The 17,591-nt window shown below is 46.7% G+C and overlaps 1 protein-coding gene across 3 annotated transcripts in view; it reads left to right on the top strand.

The window, feature by feature from the left end:
* Positions 1-17,591, top strand: part of LOC139413633 (ABC transporter G family member 20-like) — a 66,407-nt gene that overhangs the window by 7,618 nt on the left and 41,198 nt on the right. For all 3 annotated transcript variants that reach the window (XM_071161254.1, XM_071161245.1, XM_071161263.1), the window contains exons 4-7: positions 1,111-1,265; positions 3,152-3,259; positions 4,261-4,354; positions 11,965-12,039. In XM_071161254.1, coding sequence (XP_071017355.1) covers positions 1,111-1,265; positions 3,152-3,259; positions 4,261-4,354; positions 11,965-12,039 — 432 coding nt within the window. The remainder of the gene's footprint in view (positions 1-1,110; positions 1,266-3,151; positions 3,260-4,260; positions 4,355-11,964; positions 12,040-17,591) is intronic.

The raw sequence follows: 17,591 nt of genomic DNA, 5'->3' as shown, positions 1-17,591 counted from the left end.
AGGAAACGGAGTGCCGAGCATGCCCCCATCATCGAGATCTTCAATTTCCTTGGTGTCCACGTCACTAAGTAATTATTATGGTCCACACACACCAACACAGTCATGAAGAAGGCACGACAACTCCTCTCTCCCCTCAGGAGGCTAATAATATTTAGCATGGGCCCTCAGATCCTCAAAAAGTTCTACAGCTGCACCATTGAGAGCATCTTGACTTGTTGCATCACTGCTTGGTATCCGACCTCAAGGCACTACAGAGGGTAGTGCATACGGTCCCAGTACTTCACCGGGGCAGAGCTCCCTGCCATCCAGGACCTCTATACCAGGCGATGTCAGAAGAAGACCCTAAATATTGTAAAAGACTCCAGCCACCCATGCCATAGACTGTTCTCTCTGCTACCACAAGGCAAGCGGTGCCGATGCACCAAGTCTAGAACCAACAGGACCCTGAACAGCTGCTACCCCAAAGCCATAAGACTGCTAGTTAGTTAAATAGTTTACCAATTGCTACCCGGACAATCTGCATTGACCCTTTTTTCACTAACTATTTTGACTCATCACGTACGCTGCTGCTACTGTTTATTATCTATCCTGTTGCCTAGTCCCTTTACCCATACCTATATATCTACCTCAATTACCTATCGACTCGATACTGGTAACCCCGTGTATATAGCCAAGTTACTCATTGTGTATTTATTCCTCGTGTTATAATTGTTCTATTTTTCTCTCTGCATTGTAAGTAAGCATTTCACTGTTAGTCTACACCTGTTGTTTACGAAGCTTGTGACAAATAAGATTTGATTTGATTTGACAGATGCATTAACCTCAGTTCCAAAATGGACTCCTAACCTTTCAGACACTATGGAAGTGTATTGACATATGACTATAAATACCATGACAACATGATATGTCAACATAACATACTGTAGCAAAACACACCTTTTTTAATTTGTCTCGTAATTTAGTTCTTGTCTATCTTCATTTCAAATGTGTATAGAAAACGTTTAGTGTTTTTATCTTTCTCACCTTTGTAATAAATGTGCTGTATAAATAAAGTTTGATTTGATATCAACACAACACATACCATGACATAACATTGTGTTTGTCCTTTAGGACCTGGCGTTGTACAATGAGTTTACCATCAGTGACACTCTGACGTTCTTCGGAAGGATCCACGGCCTGTCATCTACGGACACCCAGGCACGCATGGACTTCCTGGTGGACTTCCTGGACCTACCTCAGAAGAGCAAACTAGTCCGAAATCTCAGGTAACACAACCGTGTCAACACAGTGGTGTCAAACATACGAGCCCATTAAATATGGCCCACGGATGGGTTGGATGTATATCATTGTTCATTTATTTGTTTTAATTAGGGGAAAACAATCTACACATTAAAATAACACAAACCAAATGGAAACTATGTATAAATGATAATGTACCTACATCTATAGTCTCTTTACTCTGTCCAGCTGGATAACAGTCACTAGTAGTGCACTAGTATATCCCATTTTGATCTGGGGACAAAGTAGGCTACAGCCAAGGCTCAGATGGCTAGAAATAGAAGGAAACAGTTTCCTCCTGAGTGAGTTTCTGTTTGTGTGTCACGGCTTCTGTAAAAATGCTGCGTTTTTGCAACAGACATCTGTCAAGATGTCAATGCCAAAAGAAGGCTCCCTCACTGACTGTACAGAACCAACAGCTCTCAGTCCCAGTATTCTGACTGTACAGAACCAACAGCTCTCTGTCCCAGTATCCTGACTGTACAGAACCAACAGCTCTCTGTCCCAGTATCCTGACTGTACAGAACCAACAGCTCTCTGTCCCAGTATCCTGACTGTACAGAACCAACAGCTCTCTGTCCCAGTATCCTGACTGTACAGAACCAACAGCTCTCTGTCCCAGTATTCTGACTGTACAGAACCAACAGCTCTCAGTCCCAGTATTCTGACTGTACAAAACCAACAGCTCTCAGTCCCAGTATTCTGACTGTACAGAACCAACAGCTCTCAGTCCCAATATTCTGACTGCACAGAAGCAAGGCCTCAAGATAAATGTGTCTTAACTAACTCACCAATTATGTCATAGCAGTGTAATTGGCCTTTGAACCTGTGAAAGCACTGGTGTGGCCCCCAGCTCTCAGCATCTCCCCTACCTCACAAGGACCCAGTACTGCCTTGTAGTACAATAAACATCCCTCTTGTACCTCACAAGGACCCAGTACTGCCTTGTAGTACAATAAACATCCCTCTTGTACCTCACAAGGACCCAGTACTGCCCTGTAGTACAATAAACATCCCTCTTGTACCTCACAAGGACCCAGTACTGCCCTGTAGTACAATAAACATCCCCCTTGTACCTCACAAGGACCCAGTACTGCCCTGTAGTACAATAAACATACCTCTTGTACCTCACAAGGACCCAGTACTGCCCTGTAGTACAATAAACATCCCTCTTATACCTCACAAGGACCCAGTACTGCCCTGTAGTACAATAAACATCCCTCTTGTACCTCACAAGGACCCAGTACTGCCTTGTAGTACAATAAACATCCCCCTTGTACCTCACAAGGACCCAGTACTGCCCTGTAGTACAATAAACATCCCCCTTGTACCTCACAAGGACCCAGTACTGCCCTGTAGTACAATAAACATCCCCCTTATACCTCACAAGGACCCAGTACTGCCCTGTAGTACAATAAACATCCCTCTTGTACCTCACAAGGACCCAGTACTGCCCTGTAGTACAATAAACATCCCCCCTTATACCTCACAAGGACCCAGTACTGCGCTGTAGTACAATAAACATCCCCCTTATACCTCACAAGGACCCAGTACTGCCCTGTAGTACAATAAACATCCCCCTTATACCTCACAAGGACCCAGTACTGCCCTGTAGTACAATAAACACAAGGTTAATGTTGCAGGGTTTCTCTGCTGCCTTACCAGCCCTGCTAACACACCTACTACACTGAGAAACCAGTGAGTGGGACCCATGTCAAACAAATGCAGCTGGATGGAGCAGATATTTCAGGTGTTTTATGTAACATTGTGTGTGTGTGTGTGTGTGTGTGTGTGTGTGTGTGTGTGTGTGTGTGTGTGTGTGTGTGTGTGTGTGTGTGTGTGTGTGTGTGTGTGTGTGTGTGTGTGTTTACAGCGGAGGGCAGAAACGGAGGGTGTCTCTAGGAGCAGCCTTACTTCAGAACCCCCAGTTATTGATTCTGGATGAACCCACAGTCGGGGTGGACCCTGTGCTGAGAGCCAAGTATGTACTGGACACACACGCGCACATGCACACACACACACACACACACACACACACACACAAACACACAAAACCTTCTACAACAATTCACCTGCTTCACATTTCCCCCTTTTACATCCAATATAATGAATGTCACATACAGTCTGAAGATAACATAGTAGTTTATGAACGACACTCTGTCTCCAACAGTCTGAAGATAACAGAGTAGTTTATGAACAACACTCTGTCTCCAACAGTCTGAAGATAACAGAGTAGTTTATGAACAACACTCTGTCTCCAACAGTCTGAAGATAACATAGTAGTTTATGAGCGACACTCTGTCTCCAACAGTCTGTAGATAACAGAGTAGTTTATGAACAACACTCTGTCTCCAACAGTCTGAAGATAACAGAGTAGTTTATGAACAACACTCTGTCTCCAACAGTCTGAAGATAACAGAGTAGTTTATGAACAACACTCTGTCTCCAACAGTCTGAAGATAACAGAGTAGTTTATGAACAACACTCTGTCTCCAACAGTCTGAAGATAACAGAGTAGTTTATGAACAACACTCTGTCTCCAACAGTCTGAAGATAACATAGTAGTTTATGAACAACACTCTGTCTCCAACAGTCTGAAGATAACATAGTAGTTTATGAACAACACTCTGTCTCCAACAGTCTGAACCTGTCAAACACACTCTCTGCCCCTCATTACAGAAACCATTTTGTCTCTCATTCAGAATGACTGTATACATCCTGTTGGAAGTATCTGGGTGTATAATCTGATTGTGTAATGGTACCAGTGCTCTGTTACAAAGCCCAGCCAAATCAGTCCAGTCAAGGTAATCCCAGGCAGGTCATAAGGCTAAGGTTGTGTCCCAAATGGCACCCTATTCCCTTTATAGTGCACTACCAGGGCTCATAGAGCTCTGGTAAGTAGTGCCCTTTATAGAGAATAGGGTGCCATTTGGGACCATAGGATGTTGCCCTTAAACTGAGTTGTGTCATGTGTCCCTGTAGGATCTGGCAGCATCTAGTAGAGATTGTGAAAACTGGAAAAGTATCAGTCGTCATCACCACTCACTACATAGAGGAGGCCAGGCAAGCCAACGTGGTAAGATACAGTCTATATACATGATAACTACCTACTGATAGACACTACATAGAGGAGGACAGGCAAGCCAACGTGGTAAGATACAGTCTATATACATGATAACTACCTACTGATAGACACTACATAGAGGAGGACAGGCAAGCCAACGTGGTAAGATACAGTCTATATACATGATAACTACCTACTGATAGCCACTACATAGAGGAGGCCAGGCAAGCCAACGTGGTAAGATACAGTCTATATACATGATAACTACCTACTGATAGACACTACATAGAGGAGGACAGGCAAGCCAACGTGGTAAGATACAGTCTATATACATGATAACTACCTACTGATAGACACTACATAGAGGAGGACAGGCAAGCCAATGTGGTAAGACACTCACTCTGTCACACACAGTCCTTTTGTCAAATGCTCCTCTGTGAACACTGTGCCTTGTTGATCTGTTGTCATAAGAGGAAATGGGAAACAGACAGAGCTTAACTGACCGTCCCTCCAAATACTTTATGAGCAGGCAATTATGAGGTCCCCTCTGCTGAGAAACAATGGGTCCTTTGGTAGTTCCTGTAGTTCTTCTGTGTTTTACCGTTTTAGAAAGGGGGGAGAGGTGCACCATTCCAGTTATATACACTATTCCAGTTTTATTCCAGTTATATACACTATTCCAGTTGTATACACTATTCCAGTTGTATACACTATTCCAGTTATATACACTATTCCAGTTTTATTCCAGTTATACACACTATTCCAGTTGTATACCCTATTCCAGTTGTATACACTATTCCAGTTGTATACCCTATTCCAGTTGTATACACTATTCCAGTTGTATACCCTATTCCAGTTATATACACTATTCCAGTTGTATACCCTATTCCAGTTATATACACTATTCCAGTTGTATACCCTATTCCAGTTATATACACTATTCCAGTTATATACACTATTCCAGTTATATACACTATTCCAGTTGTATACCCTATTCCAGTTATATACACTATTCCAGTTGTATACCCTATTCCAGTTATATACACTATTCCAGTTGTATACCCTATTCCAGTTATATACACTATTCCAGTTGTATACCCTATTCCAGTTATATACACTATTCCAGTTGTATACCCTATTCCAGTTATATACACTATTCCAGTTATATACACTATTCCAGTTATATACACTATTCCAGTTATATGGCCCTCACCATGTTCTCCATCAGACTAGTAGTGTTCATTCCCTATCCTGACTGGTTCAAAGTCTAATGCCTAGGAGCTACTGCTCTGTAATCTACAGATTAGGTTCCTGTAAAACCTTTTTCCTGGTTTTCCTCTGAGATGATGTTTGTTTCTGAGCAGCCTTTTTCCTCAGTGAGGAAATTAAATGTGATAAGAGTGGTGAAGGGGACAGACATGAAGGATGTGGTACTGAGGGGATGTTTTGGTCCTGTACCCCATGAACTACAGTACTGAGGGGATGTTTTGGTCCTGTACCACATGAACTACAGTACTGAGGGATGTTTTGGTCCTGTACCACATGAACTACAGTACTGAGGGGATGTTTTGGTCCTGTACCACATGAACTACAGTACTGAGGGGATGTTTTGGTCCTGTACCACATGAACTACAGTACTGAGGGCATGTTTTGGTCCTGTACCACATGAACTACAGTACTGAGGGATGTTTTGGTCCTGTACCACATGAACTACAGTACTGAATATGACAGTATTTACATGCCTTATTTGTTCACATCTGCTTCATGAGCAGATTCATGAACAGATTTTGTGAATAGATTTCGTGAACAGATTTCATGAGCAGATTCGTGAACAGATTTCATGAGCATATTCATGAGCAGATTCATGAACAGATTTCATGAGCAGATTCATGAGCAGATTCATGAGCAGATTTCATGAACTGATTCGTAAGCTGATTCATAAGCAGGTGGAAAAAAACATACAGTATGAATATACAGGAGATTGTCTGTAAATAACTGATGTGAATATGTACAGAAAACCAAAGGCGAAAGTCTTCACAGTATATCTGGTTATTTGCCTCAATGGGCCCTGGTCAAAAGTAGTGCACTAAATAGGGAATAGGGTGCCTTTTGGTACGCGTAATAGATGTCCTTTACAATACAGATCTAAGATCAGATTACATTTAGCCCCAATAGAGCTGTATCAATATAGGGTTGGAACATATCTAACCCTGTGTCTGAGGTATCAGTGGTTAGTGGTAACTTCTGCCTACTGTATTCCCTCTGACCTATTACCACGAGACAGACATTTAGACAACTTCTGCCTACTGTATTCCCTCTGACCTATTACCACGAGACAGATATTTAAACAACTTCTGCCTACTGTATTCCCTCTGACCTATTACCACGAGACAGATATTTAGACAACTTCTGCCTACTGTATTCCCTCTGACCTATTACCACGAGACAGATATTTAGACAACTTCTGCCTACTGTATTCCCTCTGACCTATTACCACGAGACAGATATTTAGACAACTTCTGCCTACTGTATTCCCTCTGACCTATTACCACGAGACAGATATTTAGACAACTTCTGCCTACTGTATTCCCTCTGACCTATTACCACGAGACAGATATTTAGACAACTTCTGCCTACTGTATTCCCTCTGACCTATTACCACGAGACAGATATTTAGACAACTTCTGCCTACTGTATTCCCTCTGACCTATTATCACGAGACAGATATTTAGACAACTTCTGCCTACTGTATTCCCTCTGACCTATTACCACGAGACAGATATTTAGACAACTTCTGCCTACTGTATTCCCTCTGACCTATTACCACGAGACAGATATTTAGACAACTTCTGCCTACTGTACTCCATCCCCTCTGACCTATTACCACGAGACAGACATTTAGACAACTTCTGCCTACTGTATTCCCTCTGACCTATTACCACGAGACAGACATTTAGACAACTTCTGCCTACTGTACTCTCCATCCCCTCTGACCTATTACCACGAGACAGACATTTAGACAACTTCTGCCTACTGTATTCCCTCTGACCTATTACCACGAGACAGACATTTAGACAACTTCTGCCTACTGTACTCTCCATCCCCTCTGACCTATTACCACGAGACAGACATTTAGACAACTTCTGCCTACTGTATTCCCTCTGACCTATTACCACGAGACAGATATTTAGACAACTTCTGCCTACTGTATTCCATCCCCTCTGACCTATTACCACGAGACAGATATTTAGACAACTTCTGCCTACTGTATTCCCTCTGACCTATTACCACGAGACAGACATTTAGACAACTTCTGCCAACTGTATTCCATCCCCTCTGACCTATTACCACGAGACAGACATTTAGACAACTTCTGCCTACTGTATTCCCTCTGACCTATTACCACGAGACAGATATTTAGACAACTTCTGCCTACTGTATTCCCTCTGACCTATTACCACGAGACAGATATTTAGACAACTTCTGCCTACTGTATTCCATCTCCTCTGACTTATTACCACGAGACAGATATTTAGACAACTTCTGCCTACTGTATTCCCTCTGACCTATTACCACGAGACAGATATTTAGACAACTTCTGCCTACTGTATTCCCTCTGACCTATTACCACGAGACAGACATTTAGACAACTTCTGCCTACTGTATTCCCTCCCCTCTGACCTATTACCACGAGACAGACATTTAGACAACTTCTGCCTACTGTATTCCCTCCCCTCTGACCTATTACCACGAGACAGACATTTAGACAACTTCTGCCTACTGTATTCCATCCCCTCTGACCTATTACCACGAGACAGACATTTAGACAACTTCTGCCTACTGTATTCCCTCTGACCTATTACCACGAGACAGATATTTAGACAACTTCTGCCTACTGTATTCCCTCTGACTTATTACCACGAGACAGACATTTAGACAACTTCTGACTACTGTATTCCCTCTGACCTATTACCACGAGACAGATATTTAGACAACTTCTGCCTACTGTACTCTCCATCCCCTCTGACCTATTACCACGAGACAGATATTTAGACAACTTCTGCCTACTGTATTCCCTCTGACCTATTACCACGAGACAGATATTTAGACAACTTCTGCCTACTGTACTCTCCATCCCCTCTGACCTATTACCACGAGACAGATATTTAGACAACTTCTGCCTACTGTATTCCCTCTGACCTATTACCACGAGACAGATATTTAGACAACTTCTGCCTACTGTATTCCCTCTGACTGATTACTACGAGACAGATATTTAGACAACTTCTGCTTACTGTATTCCATCCCCTCTGACCTATTACCACGAGACAGATATTTAGACAACTTCTGCCTACTGTATTCCCTCTGACCTATTACCACGAGACAGACATTTAGACAACTTCTTCCTACTGTATTCCCTCTGACTTATTACCACGAGACAGACATTTAGACAACTTCTGCCTACTGTATTCCCTCTGACCTATTACCACGAGACAGACATTTAGACAACTTCTGCCTACTGTATTCCATCCCCTCTGACCTATTACCACGAGACAGATATTTAGACAACTTCTGCCTACTGTATTCCCTCTGACCTATTATCACGAGACAGACATTTAGACAACTTCTGCCTACTGTATTCCCTCTGACCTATTACCACGAGACAGACATTTAGACAACTTCTGCCTACTGTATTCCCTCTGACCTATTACCACGAGACAGACATTTAGACACTTCTGTCTACTGTATTCCATCCCCTCTGACCTATTACCACGAGACAGACATTTAGACAACTTCTGCCTACTGTATTCCCTCTGACCTATTACCACGAGACAGACATTTAGACAACTTCTGCCTACTGTATTCCCTCTGACCTATTACCACGAGACAGATATTTAGACAACTTCTGCCTACTGTATTCCCTCTGACCTATTACCACGAGACAGACATTTAGACAACTTCTGCCTACTTTATTCCCTCTGACCTATTACCACGAGACAGACATTTAGACACTTCTGCCTACTGTATTCCCTCTGACCTATTATCACGAGACAGACATTTAGACAACTTCTGCCTACTGTATTCCCTCTGACCTATTACCACGAGACAGACATTTAGACAACTTCTGCCTACTGTATTCCATCCCCTCTGACCTATTACCACGAGACAGATATTTAGACAACTTCTGCCTACTGTATTCCCTCCCCTCTGACCTATTACCACGAGACAGATATTTAGACAACTTCTGCCTACTGTATTCCCTCTGACCTATTACCACGAGACAGACATTTAGACACTTCTGTCTACTGTATTCCATCCCCTCTGACCTATTACCACGAGACAGACATTTAGACAACTTCTGCCTACTGTATTCCCTCTGACCTATTACCACGAGACAGACATTTAGACAACTTCTGCCTACTGTATTCCCTCTGACCTATTACCACGAGACAGATATTTAGACAACTTCTGCCTACTGTATTCCCTCTGACCTATTACCACGAGACAGACATTTAGACACTTCTGCCTACTTTATTCCCTCTGACCTATTACCACAAGACAGATATTTAGACAACTTCTGCCTACTGTATTCCATCCCCTCTGACCTATTACCACGAGACAGATATTTAGACAACTTCTGCCTACTGTATTCCCTCTGACCTATTACCACGAGACAGATATTTAGACAACTTCTGCCTACTGTATTCCCTCTGACCTATTACCACGAGACAGACATTTAGACACTTCTGCCTACTGTATTCCCTCTGACCTATTACCACAAGACAGATATTTAGACAACTTCTGCCTACTGTATTCCATCCCCTCTGACCTATTACCACGAGACAGATATTTAGACAACTTCTGCCTACTGTATTCCCTCTGACCTATTACCACGAGACAGATATTTAGACAACTTCTGCCTACTGTATTCCATCCCCTCTGACCTATTACCACGAGACAGATATTTAGACAACTTCTGCCTACTGTATTCCCTCCCCTCTGACCTATTACCACGAGACAGATATTTAGACAACTTCTGCCTACTGTATTCCCTCTGACCTATTATCACGAGACAGACATTTACATCTGAGTAATTTAGCAGATGTTGTTATCCAGAGAGATGGATCAGTTCTCACTTCTCTATTGTAGCCAGTTCCATTGTCCTGCTGAACCACTAAGGCAGAAGTGAAAGTAGTGTGAAGTGCATAGTACTGTATTCTGCATTTAGCTTCTCACACTCAACACAGATCTGATGGAAACACACTGATAAGACTCTCTATGTTCCAAATGGCACCATATCATTATTATTATTATTATAGTGCACTACTTTCTACCAGGACCCATAGGGCTCAGGTTAAAAGTAGTGCACTATATAGGGAATAGGGTGCCATTTGGGACACAGGGGGTCCTTGTACCACCTGTGTAATGTATTCAGACTGGATTTAGGGCACAATCTATCACCACAGTGTGTTCTACTCTCCAGTTCTACTTCTGTGTTCTACTCTACAGTTCTACCTCTGTGTTCTACTCTACAGTTCTACCTCTGTGTTCTACTCTACAGTTCTACCTCTGTGTTCTAGTCTACAGTTCTACCTCTGTGTTCTACTCTACAGTTCTACCTCTGTGTTCTACTCTACAGTTCTACCTCTGTGTTATATTCATCCATAAGAACTCATGGCTTCATTATAAACACCTTGTTGGTCATCAGTTTGTCAATGGCCCAATGCAGATAACAACATCAACAAATACCTAATTAGACCTAATACTTTCTAATAACCCGGAGAGAATAATCAAACTATTGATAACTGAGATCAGATCGTAATTTAACCGTGATTGCAAGAAAGCTTACAAAACAGAGTTTCAATTGAAATACTTGTGAGGTAACAACGACGCTCATTAACTTAAAAATAAAACTATACTAAGACAATAACATGTAAGAGAAAGAATACCCTACCTTGGTTAAATGACAGACTGTGGTAAAATCAGGGTCTAATAGAAAGGAAGAAATCACTAAAAACATGTGGACAGAAATCTGTTCAGAGAGCTGAGAAACAAGGTCATCTCCAGCTACAAGGTAATCTCCAGCTAAGACAATCAACAGACAACTTCTTCATAAATGAGGTGAAAGGTGATTTGGAAAAACAGACAGTTTAACAGGAAAGACACATTTAAGGGAGATATACAACTGGAAGGGGATGGGAGATTGATAGAGGATAGCTACTCTCTAGCCACTATTTTAATCATTTCTTTATTCAGTTTACAGTGAGAAAGTTATGTATCACCCAATGTGGTGACTTTTTCACAATATTGGATATGATTCCAACTATTGATTCCAACTACTGAATCAGGCCCCTCTATCAGTAGCTACAAGGCTCCAGTGTTCACAGAGAGAGAAAACCAACAAGGACAAGGACATAGGTGACATGATGACTGGGCCTGAGCCTTCACCACCTGACGTTAGTGATGTAATTATACCATGAGCAGATATCTCTCCTGTCACACTAAGATCTGTCCTACAGGAACATTCATGACTAAGGCTCTTTCTTAATCTTTCCTTGATTCCTCACATCCTCCTTCCTCAACTCCGTTGTAAATAACCCTGCTGTTTTCTATCTCTCCAGGTGGGTCTGATGAGGAATGGCCGACTGTTGGCCGAGGGACATCCAGAAACCATGATGAAACAGCACAATGCACCTGTGAGTACCCTACTGACAGAGTAGACTACTGACAGAGTGGACTGCTGACAGAGTGGACTGCTGACAGAGTGGACTACTGACGGAGTGGACTACTGACGGAGTGGACTGCTGACAGAGTGGACTACTGACGGAGTGGACTACTGACGGAGTGGACTACTGACAGAGTGGACTGCTGACAGAGTGGACTACTGACGGAGTGGACTACTGACGGAGTGGACTGCTGACAGAGTAGACTACTGACAGAGTAGACTACTGACAGAGTGGACTGCTGACGGAGTGGACTGCTGACGGAGTGGACTACTGACAGAGTGGACTGCTGACGGAGTAGACTACTGACAGAGTGGACTGCTGACAGAGTAGACTGCTGACGGAGTAGACTACTGACAGAGTGGACTGCTGACGGAGTAGACTACTGACAGAGTGGACTGCTGACGGAGTGGACTGCTGACAGAGTGGACTGCTGACGGAGTAGACTACTGACAGAGTGGACTGCTGACGGAGTAGACTACTGACAGAGTGGACTGCTGACGGAGTCGACTGCTGACGGGGTGGACTGCTGAAGGAGTGGACTACTGACAGAGTGGACTGCTGACAGAGTGGACTGCTGACAGAGTGGACTGCTGACAGAGTGGACTGCTGAAGGAGTGGACTACTGACAGAGTGGAATGCTGACAGATTGGACTGCTGACAGATTGGACTGCTGACGGAGTGGACTGCTGACGGAGTGGACTGCTGACGGAGTGGACTGCTGACAGAGTGGACTGCTGACAGAGTTGACTGCTGACGGAGTGGACTGCTGACAGAGTGGACTGCTGACAGAGTGGACTACTGACGGAGTGGACTACTGACAGTTGACTGCTGACGGAGTGGACTGCTGACGGAGTGGACTGCTGACAGAGTGGACTGCTGACAGAGTTGACTGCTGACGGAGTGGACTACTGACAGAGTTGACTGCTGACGGAGTGGACTGCTGACAGAGTGGACTGCTGACAGAGTGGGCTACTGACGGAGTGGACTACTGACGGAGTGGACTGCTGACAGAGTGGACTGCTGACGGAGTGGACTGCTGACGGAGTGGACTGCTGACGGCATGGACTACTGACAGAGTGGACTGCTGACGGAGTGGACTGCTGACGGAGTGGACTGCTGACGGAGTGGACTGCTGACAGATTGGACTGCTGACAGATTGGACTGCTGACGGGGTGGACTGCTGACGGAGTGGACTGCTGACAGAGTGGACTGCTGACGGAGTGGACTGCTGACGGAGTGGACTGCTGACGGAGTGGACTGCTGACGGCATGGACTACTGACAGAGTGGACTGCTGACAGAGTGGACTGCTGACGGAGTAGACTACTGACAGAGTGGACTGCTGACGGAGTAGACTACTGACAGAGTGGACTGCTGACGGAGTCGACTGCTGACGGGGTGGACTGCTGAAGGAGTGGACTACTGACAGAGTGGACTGCTGACAGAGTGGACTGCTGAAGGAGTGGACTACTGACAGAGTGGAATGCTGACAGATTGGACTGCTGACAGATTGGACTGCTGACGGAGTGGACTGCTGACGGAGTGGACTGCTGACAGAGTGTACTGCTGACAGAGTTGACTGCTGACGGAGTGGACTACTGACGGAGTGGACTACTGACAGAGTTGACTGCTGACAGAGTTGACTGCTGACGGAGTCGACTGCTGACGGGGTGGACTGCTGAAGGAGTGGACTACTGACAGAGTGGACTGCTGACAGAGTGGACTGCTGACAGAGTGGACTGCTGAAGGAGTGGACTACTGACAGAGTGGAATGCTGACAGATTGGTCTGCTGACAGATTGGACTGCTGACGGAGTGGACTGCTGACGGAGTGGACTGCTGACAGAGTGTACTGCTGACAGAGTTGACTGCTGACGGAGTGGACTACTGACGGAGTGGACTACTGACAGAGTTGACTGCTGACGGAGTGGACTGCTGACGGAGTGGACTGCTGACGGAGTGGACTGCTGACGGCGTGGACTACTGACAGAGTGGACTGCTGACAGAGTGGACTGCTGACGGAGTAGACTACTGACAGAGTGGACTGCTGACGGAGTAGACTACTGACAGAGTGGACTGCTGACGGAGTCGACTGCTGACGGGGTGGACTGCTGAAGGAGTGGACTACTGACAGAGTGGACTGCTGACAGAGTGGACTGCTGACAGAGTGGACTGCTGAAGGAGTGGACTACTGACAGAGTGGAATGCTGACAGATTGGACTGCTGACGGAGTGGACTGCTGACGGAGTGGACTGCTGACGGAGTGGACTGCTGACGGAGTGGACTGCTGACAGAGTGGACTGCTGACGGAGTTGACTGCTGACGGAGTGGACTACTGACGGAGTCGACTACTGACAGAGTTGACTGCTGACGGAGTGGACTGCTGACAGAGTGGACTGCTGACAGAGTGGACTACTGACGGAGTGGACTACTGACAGAGTTGATTGCTGACGGAGTGGACTGCTGACAGATTGGACTGCTGACAGAGTGGACTACTGACAGAGTGGACTGAGTTGACTGCTGACGGAGTGGACTACTGACAGAGTTGACTGCTGACGGAGTGGACTGCAATCGGGGTGGACTACTGACAGAGTTGTCTGCTGACAGAGTGGACTGCTGACGGAGTGGACTACTGACAGAGTTGACTGCTGACGGAGTGGACTGCTGACGGAGTGGACTGCTGACAGGTTGGACTACTGACAGAGTGGACTGCTGACGGGGTGGATGGAGTGGACTGCTGACGGAGTGGACTGAGTGGACTGCTGACAGAGTGGACTACTGACGGAGTGGACTGCTGACGGGGTGGACTGCTGACAGAGTGGACTGCTGACGGGGTGGATGGAGTGGACTGCTGACGGAGTGGACTGAGTGGACTGCTGACGGAGTGGACTGTTGACAGAGTGGACTGCTGACGGGGTGGACGGAGTGGACTGCTGACGGAGTGGACTGCTGACGGGGTGGACTGCTGACAGAGTGGACTGCTGACGGGGTGGACGTAGTGGACTGCTGACAGATTGGACTGCTGACGGAGTGGACTGCTGACGGAGTGGACTATTGACAGAGTGGACTGCTGACGGAGTGGACTACTGACAGAGTGGACTGCTGACGGGGTGGACGGAGTGGACTGCTGACGGAGTGGACTGCTGACGGATTGGACTGCTGACGGGGTGGACGGAGTGGACTACTGACGGATTGGACTACTGACAGAGTGGACTACTGACAGAGTGGACTGCTGACGGAGTGGACTACTGACAGAGTTGACTGCTGACAGAGTTGACTGCTGACGGAGTTGACTGCTGACGGAGTGGACTGCTGACGGATTGGACTGCTGACGGGGTGGATGGAGTGGACTACTGACGGAGTGGACTACTGACAGAGTGGACTACTGACAGAGTGGACTGCTGACGGAGTGGACTACTGACAGAGTGGACTACTGACAGAGTTGACTGCTGACGGAGTTGACTGCTGACGGAGTGGACTGCTGACGGATTGGACTGCTGACGGGGTGGAAGGAGTGGACTACTGACGGAGTGGACTACTGACAGAGTGGACTACTGACAGAGTGGACTGCTGACGGAGTGGACTGCTGACGGAGTGGACTGCTGACAGAGTGGACTGCTGACAGAGTTGACTGCTGACGGAGTGGACTGCTGACAGAGTGGACTGCTGACAGAGTGGACTACTGACGGAGTGGACTACTGACAGAGTTGACTGCTGACGGAGTGGACTGCTGACGGAGTGGACTGCTGACGGAGTGGACTGCTGACAGAGTGGACTGCTGACAGAGTGGGCTACTGACGGAGTGGACTACTGACGGAGTGGACTGCTGACAGAGTGGACTGCTGACAGAGTGGACTGCTGACGGAGTGGACTGCTGACGGAGTGGACTGCTGACGGAGTGGACTGCTGACGGCATGGACTACTGACAGAGTGGACTGCTGACGGAGTGGACTGCTGACGGAGTGGACTGCTGACAGATTGGACTGCTGACAGATTGGACTGCTGACGGAGTGGACTGCTGACGGAGTGGACTGCTGACGGAGTGGACTGCTGACAGAGTGGATTGCTGACGGAGTGGACTGCTGACGGAGTGGACTGCTGACGGCATGGACTACTGACAGAGTGGACTGCTGACAGAGTGGACTGCTGACGGAGTAGACTACTGACAGAGTGGACTGCTGAAGGAGTGGACTACTGACAGAGTGGACTGCTGACAGAGTGGACTGCTGAAGGAGTGGACTACTGACAGAGTGGAATGCTGACAGATTGGATTGCTGACAGATTGGACTGCTGACGGAGTGGACTGCTGACGGAGTGGACTGCTGACAGAGTGTACTGCTGACAGAGTTGACTGCTGACGGAGTGGACTACTGACGGAGTGGACTACTGACAGAGTTGACTGCTGACAGAGTTGACTGCTGACGGAGTCGACTGCTGACGGGGTGGACTGCTGAAGGAGTGGACTACTGACGGGGTGGACTGCTGACGGAGTCGACTGCTGACGGGGTGGACTGCTGAAGGAGTGGACTACTGACAGAGTGGACTGCTGACAGAGTGGACTGCTGACGGAGTCGACTGCTGACGGGGTGGACTGCTGAAGGAGTGGTCTACTGACAGAGTGGACTGCTGACAGAGTGGACTGCTGAAGGAGTGGACTACTGACAGAGTGGAATGCTGACAGATTGGACTGCTGACAGATTGGACTGCTGACGGAGTGGACTGCTGACGGAGTGGACTGCTGACAGAGTGTACTGCTGACAGAGTTGACTGCTGACGGAGTGGACTACTGACGGAGTGGACTACTGACAGAGTTGACTGCTGACAGAGTTGACTGCTGACGGAGTCGACTGCTGACGGGGTGGACTGCTGAAGGAGTGGACTACTGACAGAGTGGACTGCTGACAGAGTGGACTGCTGACAGAGTGGACTGCTGAAGGAGTGGACTACTGACAGAGTGGAATGCTGACAGATTGGACTGCTGACAGATTGGACTGCTGACGGAGTGGACTGCTGACGGAGTGGACTGCTGACAGAGTGTACTGCTGACAGAGTTGACTGCTGACGGAGTGGACTACTGACGGAGTGGACTACTGACAGAGTTGACTGCTGACGGAGTGGACTGCTGACGGAGTGGACTGCTGACGGAGTGGACTGCTGACGGCGTGGACTACTGACAGAGTGGACTGCTGACAGAGTGGACTGCTGACGGAGTAGACTACTGACAGAGTGGACTGCTGACGGAGTAGACTACTGACAGAGTGGACTGCTGACGGAGTCGACTGCTGACGGGGTGGACTGCTGAAGGAGTGGACTACTGACAGAGTGGACTGCTGACAGAGTGGACTGCTGACAGAGTGGACTGCTGAAGGAGTGGACTACTGACAGAGTGGAATGCTGACAGATTGGACTGCTGACGGATTGGACTGCTGACGGAGTGGACTGCTGACGGAGTGGACTGCTGACGGAGTGGACTGCTGACAGAGTGGACTGCTGACGGAGTTGACTGCTGACGGAGTGGACTACTG

This window comes from Oncorhynchus clarkii, chromosome 1, assembly GCF_045791955.1.
Source record: "Oncorhynchus clarkii lewisi isolate Uvic-CL-2024 chromosome 1, UVic_Ocla_1.0, whole genome shotgun sequence".
Lineage (NCBI taxonomy): Eukaryota > Metazoa > Chordata > Actinopteri > Salmoniformes > Salmonidae > Oncorhynchus > Oncorhynchus clarkii.
This window is presented reverse-complemented; position numbering and strand designations above follow the sequence as displayed.